Raw genomic sequence first — 17181 nt, forward strand, 5'->3', positions numbered from 1 at the left:
GCAGACAAATTGGATACCTATTCAAACCTATATATTAGCTACAACTTTTTTTAAAAGAAAGGCTTTATTGATGTTTAACTGGTATACAGGAAACTACACACATTGAAAGTCTGTAGTTTAACTTGACACATGTATACACCGGTGAAACCATCATCGCCTTCAAGATAATGAACATGCACATCACCACGCACAGTTTCCTGGTGTCCCTTGGGAATTCCTCCTTTCTGACTGTTCCCTGCCTTATTCCCTGTCTTCCAGGCAGTCTGCTTCCTCCCACCACAGATTAGTTTGCATTCGCTAGAGTTGTATATAAGCGATGTTATATAGTACATACTTTTTTCTTGTGTCTCTTCCTTTTTCTTTCCTTCCTTCCTCCCTCCCTCCCTCCCCCCCTCACTCCCCCCTTTCTTTTCTTTCTTTTTTTTTGGTGGGAGGCTCTGGCATTTTAAACTCAAAATAATTGAGATTCACCCATATTATTGCGTATACCAGTAGTGATTCCTTTTTATTGCTGAATAGTGGAGGTACCACAATTTGTTTATTGAATCACCTGTGGGTGAACATTTCAGTTGTTTACAAATTTAGGCTGTTATGAAAAATGCCTCTATGAACCTGTTAAATAATGTATTCATGGCTTAGAAATTGTTTTTGAATGATTTATCATTAGTCGTTGCAACTCTTTGAAATAGGTAGTATTCCTGTTATGCAGATACTGAGAGAGTTTTTAAATCTATGAATTTAAAATCCAGAAATAAAACAGATTACATTTTTAAAATAATTTATTAAAGTATAGTTGATTTACAGTGTTTCAATTTCTGCTGTACAACACGGTAATTCAGTTACACACACATGCTTTTTCATATTCTTTTCCATTATGGTTTATCACAGGATATGGAATATAGTTCCCTGTGCTCTATAGTATGACCTTGTTGTTTATCCATTCTACATATATTGGTTTGCATATGCTAATCCCAAACTCCCATTCTGTCCCTCCCGCTTGGCAACCACGGGTCTGTTCTCTCTGAGTCTGTTTCTGTTTCATAGATAAGTTCATTTGTGTCCTATTTTAGATTCCATGCATAGGTGATATCATATGGTATTTGTCTTTCTCTGACTGACTTTAGTACGATAAACTCTAGGTTCATCCATGTTGCTGCAGATGGCAGTATTTCATCCTTTTTTATTGCTGAGTAGTATTCGTGTGTGTGTGTGTGTGTGTGTGTGTGTGTGTGTGTGTGTGTGTATACACACCACATCGTCTTTATCTATTCGTCTGTTGTTGACAGGTTGTTTCCGTGTCTTGGCTGTTGTGAATAGTGCTGCCATGAACATGGGGGTGCATGTATCTTTTTGAATTATGATTTTGTGTGGATATATGTGCAGGAGTGGGATTGCTGGATGGTATGATAGTTCTATATTTAGTTTTCTGAGGACCCTCCATACTGTTTTCAATAGTGGCTGCACCGATTTCCATTCCTGTCAGCAGTGTGGGAGGGTTCCCTTTGCTCCATACTCTCTCCAACATTTGTTATTTGTAGGCTTGGTTTAATGATGGTCATTCTGCCTGGTGTGAGGTGGTGCCTCATTGTAGTTTTGATCTGGATTTCACCAAGAGTTAGTGATGTTAAGTATCTTTTCATGTGTCTGTCTATTGGCCATCTGTATGTTTTCTTTGGAGAAAGGTCTGTTTAGGTCTTCGGCCCCAAAATAAACTGCATTTTGACCAACCTGGCTTTTAGGTGATTTTACTGTGATTTTATATGTACATATATGTGTATGTATTTAGGTATAAACTTGTATTAAATACTTGGGTTCATGTTGTGTATGTATGTGGTAGTAAGTGTTGACTTAGTTATCAATTTTTTAAGAGACTGTGAAGTTTTTTTTGGGTTTTGAGAGGATCTGTAGACATTTTTAAAACTTTCGTTAGTCTTTCTGCTTGGTGGGACACTTTGAAGATGTATCTTGAGCTGTTTTAAATTTTTTGTGGGGATTTTCGTGGTTGTGATTCTCCTCTTTTCCATCTGTTTTGGTATTTGCATCTTTACAACCTTGATGCGTTTCATTCAGGCTTCTCTAAACTTCTGAGGAGTTTATTGAGGCTCTGTCACCTGTATGTCTAATACTGTAGGTTGGCTCACAGCTCTACCTGTTGGTTAGAGTTATAATAGTACCAAGTAAACAACAACAAATTTAACAGTTATCTGCCCATGGAAGCACAAAATATTTAAATTCTTAAAGTGAAAGAAGAAGGGAAGAATAACTCAAGTTCACCTTTAATTCCCAACTGACTGAATAAAACTGATTTTCTTTTCTGTTGGGAAGATATTTACTACGAATATTCTCTAGGATGAGTCAGTCATAAAAACAGTTTTAATTTGCTTCCTTTGAAATCTATACAGGTAAACTAATAAATTCTATATTAAGAACTGGTGAGAAACGAGTGATTAAGTGAATTTTCCAAGTTTACTAATTTTAGAGCAGAATGGAGACAAACTCAGGTTTCCTATCTCTTTTTTTTTTTTTTTTTTTTCCTTCTTTTTCTACGGCTGCACCCGTGGCATATGGAGGTTCCCAGGCTAGGGGTCGAATTGGAGCTGTAGCCACCAGCCTGCGCCACAGCCACAGCAACTCGGGATCCAAGCCGGGTCTGTGACCTACACCACAGCTCATGGCAACGCTGGATCCTTAACCCACTGAGCGAGGCCAGGGATCAAACCCCCAACCTCATGGTTCCCAGTGGGATTCGTTAACCACTGCGCCACGACGGGAACTCCATCAGGTTTCCTATCTTACATTGTAATGTTTTATTCAATAGATTCTGCTCCCTGTGATATCATACTATACTTGAGTAACAGTGCTTTTCTCCCTAGACTAGATAAGGTATATTTATTAATCTAACTTTCATCTCTGTTAGGATCTGGATCCTAAGAAACTAAAGACTCTAGATCCATGAGCCATCTCTACCTACCCCTGATATCACTGGGCTGAGTTTATTATTTTCTTAATTTTATAGAATAGACATAAAGCTAGGTATAAACTTCTTTAATCTGTGGTAATTGAACTGACTTTTTAAAAAAATAAAAGTAAATAGAATTTAGAAAATAAATGTTACTTTAGTCTAACAAATAATTTTGCTTTGAATCTAAGTTGCCAAGACCTGGTTTAAAAGAAAGATACTTTCTCAGGTCCAGTTCATTGCACAAGTTTTTTCTTTGTCTTTAATAATGTTCATAGAATGCCTTTTGTATAAGTATTTGTATAGAAATTGTTTGATAATGCCACGATTGTGTTTACTAGTTCAGAGCAATCAGACCTCAAAGTGCCAACAAGCAGTTCCTTGAACATGAGATGTAATGAAGTGCCACTCAAAATTCTGTAAAGCTTTTTGTTCACAGGTGCACAGTGGCGCAATTGAAATCTGTAATAAATCCATTTATTTCTGAAATAAGTTCCTCTTTACAAGTTACTGGTGTGCTGTGTGCAGCTTCTGTTGTCAGCTTGTGTGTGTGAAGAATCCCCTTGCTCTGTGGATGCTGCTGCTGCGGTGTTATCCCTGTGTCACCGAGACTTCTCATGCTTTTTACCATGATTTTACTATGGAAAATCTTGCATCTTTCACGTGTCTTTGATAGCACTTGGGACTAATACAATGAATACAAATGCTTAATGCAGTTTAAAAAGTTTTTGTTGGTTTGTTTTTTCTTTTCTATGTTCATCACCCCCTGCCATATGGAGTTCCCTGGCCAGGGATCAGATCCACACCTGCAGTTTCAACCTAAGCCTAAACTGCAGCAATGCGGGATCCCTAACCCACTGTGCTGGGCCAGGATTTGAACCTGCGTCCCAGCGCTCCCAATACGCCGCAGATCCCATTGTACCACAGCAGGAAGTCCATGGCAGTTAAATTTTGTATTAAATTTTTATAGTTAACATTTCTTTAAAAGGTTTCGAGTTCTCAGAAAACATCTAGAACCCGAGAATACCAGTGTTCTCCCGCATCCTCACTTTCTCGTCCTGTTGTTACTTCTGCCCTTCTTGAGTTCGGTTTGTCCTATGTTCTCGGCGTCTTCAAGAGGGGTGGGATGGAGTGCGGTGGCGGAGGTGGTCGTGGAATTCAAGGCCGCTACTGCCTGCAGGAGGCTCCCATGCTTCCAGGTGGCTCCAGCCCAAGGCTTCTGCCCCAGCAGCCTGCGGGAGGGAGCCTCTGGCTGGCCGTAGAGCAGGTGGTGGTGGGGTTTGCCCTCATCCGAGGTTCCTGGGAAGGGGCCCGGTCTTGGCAGGCCCCCCGGATGGAGTGTGGGTGAGGGGTGGGAGAAGGCGCCCGCCCAGCAACTGCACCGCATCCCCGTCCCCGCCCGCGATGAGCGTTTGCACCTGGAACCGCCCGGCCAAGCGTTCGGGTTCTAGGCCCGAGGGCGGGGCCTGGAGGGGCGGGGCCTTCCGCCCGGGAACCGAGCCCTCGAGGCCCCGCGCTCAGCCGGGGGAGGGGCTTGAGGGCCGAGGGGGGCCGCGCTGCTGCAGCCCCGCCCGGGAGCCGTCGTCTGCGCTGGCTGCCGAACCCTGCGCTTTGGCGTCTTCTCTTGGCCTGGCTGTAGGTCTCAAGAGAAAACCTGCTGTCGACGGATTTTACGGTGTATATATTCGTTTCTCTGCTGCCGCGCTTCTACTTGCCTTTTTACTTTTCTGAAGTAGGTAGTTGAGTTCGTAATTCGTGTTCTTTATTTCTCTGAGGACAAAAGGATATTTTAAGACTATATATACTTTTGATTATAGCTTCGACTTCGTATTTGTTGCATTGGTAACTTTATATCTGTGGACATCTGACCTAATTTAGATAAAGATTTTAGATTTTAGAATTTCGAAATTTTTTAGGTTGTGCTTAAACATGTTAATATCTGTTTTAATTGTATTTAATCATTTAACTAGTGTTTTCTAGAAGATATATATTTGGATGCTTGAAATAGTGACTTTTTAAGATGTGTTTCTTTCTTTCATTCTTTCTTTCTTTCTTCTTTTTTTTTTTTTTTTTTTTTTTTTTTTTTGCTTTTTGCGGGGCTGCAGGTGCTGCATATGGAAGTTCCCAGGCTAGGGGCTTAATTGGAGCTACAGCTGCTGCCCTATACCACAGCAACTAGGGATCCGAGCTGAGTCTGCAACCTACACCACAACTCACAGCAACACCAGATCCTTAACACACTGAGCAAGGCCAAGGATCAAATGATTCCTCATGGATACTGGTTGGGCTCATTACTGCTGAGCCACAATGGGAATTTCTGTGTTTATTAATTTCATTTAATTAGACAAAGTTCTTTTTCCTTATTTTTTTGACTATTTGATTCAACAGCATAGTAGGATGTAGTTAAAATTGACCACGACAATTTCTCATAGCAATTTCTCCTTGCATTTTACTTAAAATTCTTTTTACCAGAATATTATTTTATGTTGCTTATTAGCAAGTAGGTCAGAGTAGAGTGGATACATTAGGTTTTTTATCAGTGTAAAACTATTCTCTTTATTCTGTGTAATTCTTTTTTGGGGGAGGGACCGGATATTTTGCTTTGCCTGACAATATGGCCACATCGGGTTTTAATTTACCAGTTGATTGTGATCTTGTCACATCTTTTTATTTTTGATCCTTGTGTGACATTTTAACTGTACCTTTCGGAAGGTTTAGTAGTCAAGTATTTATTTATTTATGGTCTTTTTGTCTTTTTAGGGCCGCACATGCGCCATATGGAGGTTCTCAGGCTAGGGTCTAATTGGAGCTATAGCTGCCAGCCTACACCACCGCCAGATCCAAGCCGAGTCTGCAACCTACACCACAGCTCTCGGCAATGCCATATCCTTAACCCACTGAGCGAGGCCAGGGATGAACCCAAATCCTTATGGATGCCAGTGGGGTTTGCTAATCCCTGAGCCACGACAGGAACTCCAGTGGTCAAGAGTTTAGGTTGATGGATGTAATTGAAATGCTTGGCTGTTTTTAAGACAGCTAATTTTTAAAAAATTTCCTGTCTTTTTTTCTGTTCCTTTTATTTCCTGCAGTAATTTGGTATTTAGAATCTTTTTTTTTTTTTTTGTCTTTTTGCTATTTCTTGGGCCGCTCCCGCGGCATATGGAGGTTCCCAGGCTAGGGGTCGAATCGGAGCTGTAGCCACCGGCCTACGCCACAGCCACAGCAACACGGGATCCGAGCCGCATGTGCAACCTACACCACAGCTCATGGCAATGCCGGATCGTTAACCCACTGAGCAAGGGCAGGGACCGAACCTGCAACCTCATGGTTCCTAGTCGGATTCGTTAACCACGACGGGAACTCCGCTATTTAGAATCTTATTTTATTAATGTTAAGTTGTAAATGTTGAGAATAATTTTCCCTCCCACTTCTCATTAAAAATGAAGAAAGTAGAAATTTTCTTTTCAGTTTTTTCCCTCCTGTCTTAACCCAGACTGTAAACCATGTCCCTTTTTTTTAAAGTATATTTTCTCTATAAATTCCAGTCTCATCTCACCCCTAATATTTTGGAAACTTGGTTGTACACCTCTATAAAAGAATTGTCAACTTTCTGGAATTTTGTGTATCTGAAAGAGAATGTTGTTTTCAAACTACTGTAAGAACATAGTGTGGTAAAGCTTTGTGTTCAAAGTTTTTCTTCCTTCTTTTTTTTTTTTTTTTTAAGTCTGCTTAGTTATATTCCTTTTTTTCTGCTTGAGCCATGATGTCTTTATTTTTGTCAGTTCTTTGGGTTTGTTTCCAGGATGTATCACTGTTTTACCCTAATTACCCTCGACTAGAACATTGCCATTCTGCCTTCAGGCCGGAGAAGGTCTAGAGAAGTGTTGGGCCTTTTTCTTTTTTAAAAATATTTACCTTCTTTACATTCTCTTTAATGATTTCTCTTTAGTGATTTCCAGATCACTTTGTTTCCTGCTTTAGTTCATTATCACCATCGTTAAGGTTTTCATTGTCTTGGAAAATGTGTTCACAGTCCCAGGTTTATTTCTCAAGGTTGTTCTGCCTTCCTTTTGTTCTCCCTTACTAATTTGCTTTCCGTAATAGTCTGCTGTTCTCTTTCACATGACGGAATTATTTATAATATTCCTGAGTCTGTGAATGGTTAGTGTGTGTGTTTTATTCTCTTCTGTGGAGGCATCATGATGTGGTTAGAAAGATTAGGCTGTGGAGTCACACCTCGGCTTCTCCAGTTGCTGAGTACAGGAGCTTTGGCAAGTTGCTGGACTTCTCGTCCCCCTGGTTTCATCGAGTGGAGGCTGTTAAGGCTGCTCACCTGGCAGGGGAGTCGGGTTTCGTGGGATGATGCTGTGAAGTGCTCAGTCATCATGGAGTTTTTCATGGGAACGCTTTTCCTCTGAGCTGTTTGAAGAAGGATCCTCTTTTTCTACTGTTCAGGTTTTTCAGTTCTTTATCGTCTTCAGTCATAATTCGTTCATTTAACATTTGGAGTCAGACCCTGTGGTGGAAGCTGAGATGCAGGCAACATGTGTGCCTTCTTGAGGGTGTCAGGGTAGTAGACGCTGCTTGAACAGAAGTAAGGGCGCTCTTTTCAGGAGCTTTGTTATAGACCAGTCATTGTCCGCTAGGTGTCTTCTCCGTTTCTCTGGAATGCCGTCGTGTTGGTGTATTATGGGGTTTTTTAGGCTGTGCCATGCAGAGACTTGGCATGGGATCTCAGTTCCCAGACTGGAGGTTAAACCCTGGCCACAGTGATGAAAAACGCTGAATCCTAACCACTAGACCAACAGGGAACTCTCTATTACGCATTTTAAAAGGCTTAATTCAGAAATAATTTCAGAGTTTAAAAGTTGGAAAAATAAAAATCATACCTTTATGCTGTTTGCCTAGATTCACCTCTTGTCAAGATTTCAGTATTATCATCCGTGCCTTTGCTCTCCTCCCCCCGCCCCCACCAAACCCCAGTATATCTTTTGCCTTGAACCATAGGAGGGTAAGTTACACAGGTTGTGTTCCCTTTACCTGTAGATACTTACATGGGTGTTTCCTAATAACGACATTCTCCTAGCACGGTTAGCACCCCATTTACAACAGTCTGTCTCATCTCCCATCCACGTTTCAGTCTGTTGCTTGACCTAATGCCTGGTATGTAACATTTCCTTCCATGTGGGCTCCAGGGTCTGGTTCAGGGCCAGGTATTCCATTTACTTGTCATGTCATATCTTTTGACTCCTTTTTTTAAAATTACTCAATGAATTTTATTACATTTATAGTTGTACAACCATCATCACAACCCAAGTTTATAGCATTTCCATCCCTCTTGACTCCTTTAATCTGGAAAATTTCTTAATCCCTTCTTTGTTTTTTGATGTTGATATTTTTGAAGAGTAGAGTTTTTCTTCATATATTGAGGGTTTTTAAAAATAGTATCTTTCCTCGTCTTGTCTTTGATATTTCCTCATGATTATATAGAGTTATTCATTCTTGGCCAAATACTGTTTAAGTGATGGTGGGCCCGCTTCAGGGGCTCAGCTGAATGCACCTGCTGCTTTCCTCTCCCGCACAGGTGATGTGAATTCTCATAATCTGATCAAGCTGCTCTCAAGTTTCTCCACTGTTTTCTCTTTCTCTCTTATGTCTAATAAAGCAGTATGTGAGGAGACACTTTGAGACCATGCAAATATCTCTGCTCCTCAAAATTTTCTTCAAGATTTAGAAACCAATGGCTGATAGAGATTTTACCTGTTTGTAAAATGGTGCTTTCTAACTTCACATTTGCCAGTCAGCCCTCTGCATTCTGTTGTAAGCAAGAACCCTGCCGTGTTTCACATGTGAAAATTATAGAGTTTCAGTATTGACTCATGTGTTATAACGAATTACTGTACCTAATTTGTGCTCAAATTGTCCCATTTTGCTTTTGATAGCTTTTTCAAGCTGGGGATAGGATTTTTCAGAATCGTGTTAAACCTCCTCTTGCCCAGCCTTGGAGTCACTCCTCTCTGCTATAAACAGGCCGGGTTCCTTTAGTGGAGGTTGGATGCTAGGTGCGCTCATTTCCATGGGGGGTTTACTTCTTTGCCTTGTCAGTAGACGACACACATATATATATACTTACACACATGTACAAATAAACACATAAGTGTGTGTCTGCTCACACGTGTACGTCATTCATAAATAAGGTGTTTACACCAATGCCTCCAATCCCCGTCCCTCCCGCTGAGCTCCCTGCCTTCTCCCATTCCATCTTACCTGTTCTTGTACAGTAAGTCCTTGGGTTTTGCCTTTTATTCTTGAAGCTTCTGGGTTTTTTTTTTAATTCCCCATTTTAAAAATTGGTTTAATACATAAATATATATATATATATATATATATATATAATTTATTTATTTATTTATTTTGTCTTTTTAGGGTTGTACCCCGTGGCATATGGAGGTTCCCAGGCTAGGGGTAGAATTGGAGCTGTAGCCCCCGGCCTGCACCAGAGCCACCGCAGTGCGGGATCCGAGCTGCGTTCGTGACCTACACCGCAGCGCACATCAATGCTGGATCTTTCCTTAACCCACTGAGCGAGGCCAGAGAGCGAACCTGTATCCTCATGGATACGAGTCAAGATTCGTTCCTGCTGAGGCATGGTGGAAATTCCTTGATGTAATTTGTGAAAATACATGGTATACTAACATGCTTTAAAAATTTTCTGGTTTATCCTTCCTGTGTTTTTTGGTAATAATCAAATATATTAATGTTTTTCCTTTTTTTATTATATATATATATATTACATATGCTCTTTTACATGTTGATTTTTTTTTTTTTTTACTGAAAATCTGGAAGTCACTTCATATCAGTTCATAGAGCCTCATTCCTTTATTTCTTTTTTAACCTCCTCCATTGTTTATCTGAACTGTTTTAATCAACCAATATCCTATGCTCGAATATATAGGTAGTTTCCAATATTGTACATTAGAAATGATTTGGTCGTCAGTAACTTTGGCATATGGTATTTTGAATTATTGGGAGTGAATGTCCAGAATAAATTCTAGGAAGTGGGATGACTGGCTTGGGTTGGGGGTTGCTAAATGCACATGCAGTTTCGTTAGACGTTGTCAAATTCCCTTTCATGGGTCTTGTGGAAGTTTGAGTTGCCACCACTCAAGGGAGAACTTCTCTGCATCCTTGCCAAAAGGTGTCTGGTTAAGGGGTGTCAGGTTCAGCTTTTGGTTTTTTTGCCTGTCTTATGAGTGGAAAATGTTACCCAATGTAGTTTAATTTTCACTTCTCTTTTGAGCGAAGTTAATCATTTTTTCCTATGTTAAAGGGTTATTTTTACCTCTTTTTGTGTGTTGTCTCTTCTTGTGTTTTGCTTGTTATCTTTGGAGATTTTTGCTTCCCCCTCCCCTGATTTAAGAGTTCCTTACATATTGGGGATATAAAGCCTTTAAGCTGTGTTACATGATTTTCCAGTGTGTTATTTCCTTCCAGTTATTTGCCTTTGTTATATTTTGCTATGCAAAAGTTCATTTTTATGTAGTCAGGTTTATTAATCTTTTATTGCCTCTGGATTTTTGAGTTCAAATTAAAAATTTGAGTTCAGGTTTCCCTATGCTGAGGTTATATGATAATTCATAGTTTCTTATAGTTTTTGTACTAGTTTACTTTGTACGGGTAGACCTAGGTCTCTAATCCCTTTGGCGTGGAAGTTTGTATATGGTGTGAGTTCTCTTTTCCCAGTGGGCTGGGCTCTCCAGTTGTCCGAAATCCATTCACTAAAAAGACAGTCTTTGCCCTAGTGACTCAAGATGCTGGACTGGCACAGTAGATTTAGTGGGTTTATTTCTTGTCTGTTTCATTGCTCTGACATCATGAGCTGATACCATTCTGTTTTTAGTTATCAAGGCTTTGCAGTATTTGGTAGTTTTGGAGCTTCAGAGCTTTTCTATTTCATAGATTTCCTAGCTGTTCTCGTGTTTATTTTTCCATATTAACTCTAGGTTCAGTCGATCTAGCTCCATGAAAAATATTACTGGAATTCTCATTAGAGTCATTTTAAATTTATTCATTGATAGTGACATCTTGATGTTAAGACATCTTAACTAAGAACAAGGTATGTCTTTGCTTTTATTCAGGTCTAGTTTCGTGTCTTCTAGGAATGTTTTCTAATTTTCTGCGTTTAGATTTCGGACATCTATCTTGTTGCTGTTATAAATGGGATTTTCCTCATTCATTTTATCTTTTAATTGGTTACTGTTTGTGTATTCTGGTTACTGTTGTGAATTCTGTTGACTTTTCATTGCTAATTTTATAGCCTGCTACTTTGTTAAATTCTTTCATTAAATTTATGGTAGATTCTTTAGGATTTCCAAGTGTACTATCTTATTATCTACAAATAGAGTTTTAGTTCTTCTTTTTCCTATTTGCCTTTGTTTTCATTTGTTTCAGGGTTTACATTGATTCAGAATCATGTTATACACATTGGAGATAGTAGGCATCCTTGCTTTGTTTCTAATTTTAGTGGGACTGCCTCTAGGGTTCCCCAATCAAATAAGATGCTGGCTTTAGAATTGAAGTATGTGTGTATATCACATGAGGAAAATACCCATTCATTTTCATTTTCTTATTCCTAGTTTGTTTTTTTAAAACTAGGAATGGGTTTTAATTTTTTTCCAAATAGATTTTCAGCATCTGTTGAAATAATTTAACATCTTTCCTCAGGCCTAATGATATGTTAAATTTTATTATTAGATTTTCCAGTATTTAACCATCCTTGCATTTCTTTGTATAAACTCTGCTTGGACATGGTTTATTATTTGAGTTGGTTTGCTAAGATTTTATTCAGGACTTTGGTGTGAGTATTTGTGAGTGTATCCGTTTTAAATCTCTAAGACTTAAGCTGACCTTTGATTCACGCTAGTTTCTCTTTTTTAGTGAGTGTCTCTTTCATATCAAACCAGCAGCTCAGAAACATCAAGTTTTTCATTGGTGTTTTAGATGGGAAGGGTGGGGTGATGGGGTGGGTAATGAGAGCCCCACAGACCACCAGCCTTGTGCCCAGGATTTTAAAGCAGGTTGGCTCCCAGGCCGCTGGCTGGCCTTGCACATCATAAACAGTTCTGCTTTGCTAGGGTCATGCCATTCTCTGTTCTGAAAATGTGAAAAGCCGTAATTGGATTTTGATGATGAGTGATTATTTTCATAATTTCAGACACCAAATCATTTGGAGTGGGTCATGGTATTTTCTTGGTGTGAATTCTTAAGTTTCTAAGCTACCCATATAAACAAATGAAATTCTCTAGCAGGACCATTTTGTTTCCACAGTAGGGAGTGAGTAGATTTACTCAACACAAGCTCCTTCCTGATTCTGGAATACATTTCTTTTTGAAGTTTGGAATGCTGCATTCTTGGTTTTCTTCCTTCCCTATTTATGCTTTCTTGGATGTCTCTCTCCCCTATTTACACTTTCCTAGAGGTTTTAGTGTAAATCGAGTGTGGTCTCATCAGATGTTCGAAACAAACTGCTTTTTCAAAATCATATACCCTAAATGAGTGTCATAAAAATTAAAGCTTAATGTATAATCTACAAATGTTTCATTGATTTTAAAAAAGGTTTACACCAGAACTGCAGTACAAATGCATAACAGACTGTTTTTGTTTTCATTTTTCCTGGTGTTTAGAATTGCAGAATATGTATAGAGTGTGGCACGCGGTCTAGTCCTCAGTGGCACCACAATTGCCTGGTATGTGACAGTTGTTACCAACAGCAGGATAACTTATGTCCTTTCTGTGGGAAGTGCTACCATCCAGAACTGCAGAAAGACATGCTCCATTGTAATATGTGCAAAAGGTAAGAAGACGTCCTTATTCCATAATGTGTTTGTCAGTCCTGCTCTCCCTGAGATTTCATGCTCTACCATTTATTTTGAGGTCCAGGCTTTTGTCATTCCACTAGTAATCCTTTAGTACTAAGGGCTGTTATGGATGGAATTATGCTTTAATGAGTCTGAGAGGCATATGAGGTGGGCAGAAAACCAGACAAGACCAGAAACAAGCATTAAGAGGGAAAAGTAAGGAAGAAATAATTCAAAAATATGTTTTGAAAGAATATATCCACTCCTGTATTATTTTTTTTTTTGTCCTTTTTTGTTTGTTCGTTTTAAGGGCTGCCCTGGCAGCACATGGAGGTGCCCAGCCTAGGGGTCAAATTGGAGCTGTAGCCTCCAGCCTACGCCACAGCAACACCAGGTCTGAGCTGCATCTGCGACCTACACCACAGTTCACGGCACTGCCGGATCCTTCACCCACCGAGCAAGGCCAGGGATCAAACCTGCGTCCTCATGGAGACTCGTCGGATTCATTTCTCCTGAGCCACGACGGGAACTCTTCAACACCTTTAATGACATCCAACAATGACAGCTCCTTTTCTGCAACCTTCGGAAAAGCTTCAGTTGCTAACGCCTATAATCTCTCTTCTGCCATCCTTACTCCTTCCTGTATCTAGTTTTTCAGCAGTTAGCTCTCTTCCTAGCTGTTCATTTGTCTTTAAATTAGAAGATTTTATTTAAATATATTTATCGTCACAGATGGGTTCACTTAGAATGTGACAAACCAACAGATCATGACCTGGATCAGCTCAAGGAAGAGTACATCTGTATGTACTGTAAACACTTAGCAGCTGAGATGGACCCGTTACAGCCAGGGGATGAGGTGGAGATGGCTGAACTCACTGCAGGTAAATTGGAGAATTCGTGTTTTTTATGATGCTGTGCCAGTCAGGCACCAATACGTCGCTTTAGTAATAATGAAGGAATCCTGTGTATCAGCTCCCATCTTTTTTTTTTTTTCTTTTGCCTTTTGTCCTTTTTAGGGCTGTACCCACGGCATATGGAGGTTCCCAGGCTAGGGGTCGAATCGGAGGTGTAGCCATCAGCCTACGCCGCAGCCACAGCAACGCCAGATCCGAGCCTCGTCTGCGACTACACCACAGCTCACAGCAACGCCGGATCCTTAACCCACTGAGTGAGGCCCAGGATCGAACCCGCAACCTCATGGTTCCCAGTCGGGCTCGTTTCCGCTGCGCCACAGCAGGAACTCCTCGGATCCCATCTCATCTTTAGTTTCTGTAACGTGTGATCACGGTCATCTCTAAGTCTGCTGACCGTCACCCGGTCTGCCTCCTGTATAGCTCTTCTTCTAATTCTGAATTCCCTCCACTTGTGTGTTTTGAGCCAGCAGTGCAGGTTCCTTCCTGTTTGGCCATATGACCAGTTTGCATTTCATATTCTGGGTGATTGTACTCCAAACAGATTTTAGTTTGATTGGTGCGCGCTCTCGCGCTCGCTCGCTCTCTTTTTTTCGGCTGTGCTTGTGGCATGTGGAAGTTCTTGGGCCAGGGATCGAACCCACACCACAGCAGCAGCCCAAGCCACTGCAGTGACAATGCCAGATTCTTAACGCACTGTACCACAAGGAGAGTCCTCATTATGTCTTTTTAATGTTAATTCTCCCCTCTCGAGCCCAGCATTTATTCCGGTACTTTTATTAGTGCACTGTGGGTTATAAACATAATAGCAAGAGTCTTAGATTGTAAAGGGAACAGACCTCCTGATCAGATTGTTTTCCCTTTTCATCCATGTGAATGGCAAAAGTCCTATTTTATCATCCACGAGGGGGTTAAACACACCCATCTTGGTGACGAACGTTTTGTCTTCAGTATGCCGCCAGTATGCAGTTGGGAGGATCCAGCTACCTTGTAACTCAGTGTATTTTCCATCTTTTAAAATATGTATGTATATTTGGTTTAAAATAGAAAAATCTAAAGAAATTTGGCATCTTTAGGGATCATTTACCCTCACGAGAGCAAAGTAGTAATTGTGGACTTATTTAATAAAACTAAATTCTTAGATAAAGGATAAATACTTTTCTGTTCAGATTATAACAATGACATGGAAGTTGAAGGCCCCGAAGACCAGGTGGTGTTTTTGGAGCGAGCGGTGAATAAAGATGCCTGTGGCCAGGCGTCCATACCTGGAATTGTTCCAGATGGTAAGAGTGGGTTCGATAGTGGGTACAGTCTATTCTTGGAAGAAAATGTCTGTGTCGACAGGCTATGCGAACACCTCTTAAAACTTGAGTACCCTAAATAAAAATTAGCCAAGACAGCCCTCTGGGGAATTATTTAGAGAGGAGCCTTTCTCAGTAAAATAACCTTAGACAGAAGTTAATTGGGGAAAGGGCATGTATATATTTGTAGTTCAGCTGTAATCTAGACTTAATCATAAATATATATTTTGTTTGGGTATCAAGTAATTTTCATTAAAAAGCACTTTCTTTAGTTAGAATTAGTAACGAGCTGTTGCTGATTGTGAGATGTTTCGTGCTGAGATCATGAAAAATTGATTGTTTTAGATCATCATAGCAGTCCTACTGAGGGTTATTTCAGTTATTTCAATGCTATTTCACTTAAACTTTTTGCAATATTGATAATAGCTATTGTTGTCCTTGAGCATCTGGAATTAATGAGAAGCCGCATTGGGGAAAACTACTTACTAAATTTAATCTTGGTCTCACCTCAAAGTCAGTGGGATTGTATGTTATGTAGATTAAGTGTATACATAAAACGCCCTTGAGATTTTTTGAGGTTAGGTTTATATTTAACAACTGTCGTTAAAAACTATACTTCAGCAGAGCTTCCTTGCCTGCCCGCTTGCATCTCTCACAAGCATCCTATCCTAATAAATCTATTTCTTGCCTATCAAAAAGAAAAGTGTTCTTCCTGAAGGTGTCAAAGTGAAGGAAAATAAGGCAACTCTAATAATAAATCTTATCACAGTGTAGAATCAGATTCCTAATTTCATCTTCATAGTCTACTTAAAGATGAATCATAACAGGATGTTTTGTGCTTATATTGGAAATTGGCATTTGGCAGTAAGATAAATACCTTGCTCTAATTATCGTTGAGAAGGCAGTAGTAGAGAAATTTTGACTCCTTGCTGGAGGTTCCATAGATGTGTTGTTCACAGCTGTTCAGCCCCGCCCTGGAGAGCCGCAGAGGAGTGACCAACCAGGAAGCCCTGACACACGTGGACTTCTCATTTCTGGTGAGAGCCATGCTCATCTTATTTTATTCAATGGTTGCAACATACTGCCTTAGAGCTGCTATTCAGATTCGAGTCATTTTCTGGTTTGTTTTGGGGGCTTTTTAGGCCACCCAAACCGAGGCCAGGGATCAGACCTGTGCCATGGCAGTGACAATGCTGGATCCTTAGTCCACTGAGCCACCAAGGAACACCCTGCGACATTGTCCGTGAAGTTAAACTTTCAAGTTGATGCCCACCAAAGAATCGTTTACTGTTGCTATTTTCACATTATGGTAATTGATGAAATCTTTAGGTTAAGTGATCCTTCTCTTGAAAACAGTGGCAGTGAATTTCTAAAGCAGAAATAGAGCTTGTGAGGAGTTCCCACCTTCATGGTGGGTTAAGAATCTGACTGCAGTGGCTCGAGTCGCTGTGGAGGGGCGGCCTTGATCCCTGGCCCAGTGCAGTGGGTTAAAGCATCTTTTTAGGGCTTTACCTGTGGCATATGGAAGTTCCCAGGCTAGGGGTCGAATTGGAGCTGGAGCTGTGAGCCTAAACCACAGCCATGCCAGATCCAAGCCGCATCAAATCCTTTAACCCAGTGAGCGAGGCCAAGGATCGAAACCCCATCCTCGTGGATACTAATTGGGTTCTTAACCCGGTGAGCCACAAGGGGAACTCCTAAAAATCTCTTTCTACTTTTTAAATATTAAGTGATTTTGAAGTATTTTTGTGTTTAAAAATATTTAGTGCAGGAGTTCCCGTCGTGGCTCAGCAATTAACAAACCCGACTAGTATCCATGAGGGTGCGGGTTCGATCCCTGGCCTTGATCAGTGGGTTAAGGGTCTGGCGTTGCCGTGAGCTGTGGCGTAGGTCTCAGACGCGGCTTGGATCCAGGGTTGCTGCGGCTGTGGTGTAGGCTGGCAGCTATAGCTCTGAGTGGACCCCTAGCCTGGGAACCTGCATATGCCTCTGGTACAGCCTTAAAAAGACAAAAAAAAAAAAAAAAAAAGGAAAAATTTAGTGTGATCAAATGTTATTAGATTTTTTTTTAACTGTAATCTTCCAGTAAAGCAGGGATGAGAAGGAGGTTTCATTTTGATACCAGAACATACATATGGATTTCAATCACCATG

The 17181-nt window shown here is 40.5% G+C and overlaps 1 protein-coding gene across 19 annotated transcripts in view; it reads left to right on the forward strand.

The window, feature by feature from the left end:
* The window catches only part of KMT2C (lysine methyltransferase 2C), a 286456-nt gene that overhangs the window by 162693 nt on the left and 106582 nt on the right, over positions 1–17181 (forward strand). For all 19 annotated transcript variants that reach the window (XR_002340465.1, XM_021079123.1, XM_021079121.1 and 16 more), the window contains 4 exons: positions 12643–12812; positions 13549–13697; positions 14897–15010; positions 15988–16065. Coding sequence is in view for 18 of the 19 variants with exons in the window: in XM_021079123.1 (XP_020934782.1) it covers positions 12643–12812; positions 13549–13697; positions 14897–15010; positions 15988–16065 (511 nt within the window). In the remaining variant the exon portion in view is untranslated. The remainder of the gene's footprint in view (positions 1–12642; positions 12813–13548; positions 13698–14896; positions 15011–15987; positions 16066–17181) is intronic.

This window comes from Sus scrofa, chromosome 18 (genome assembly GCF_000003025.6).
Source record: "Sus scrofa isolate TJ Tabasco breed Duroc chromosome 18, Sscrofa11.1, whole genome shotgun sequence".
In the NCBI taxonomy this organism is placed as follows: domain Eukaryota; kingdom Metazoa; phylum Chordata; class Mammalia; order Artiodactyla; family Suidae; genus Sus; species Sus scrofa.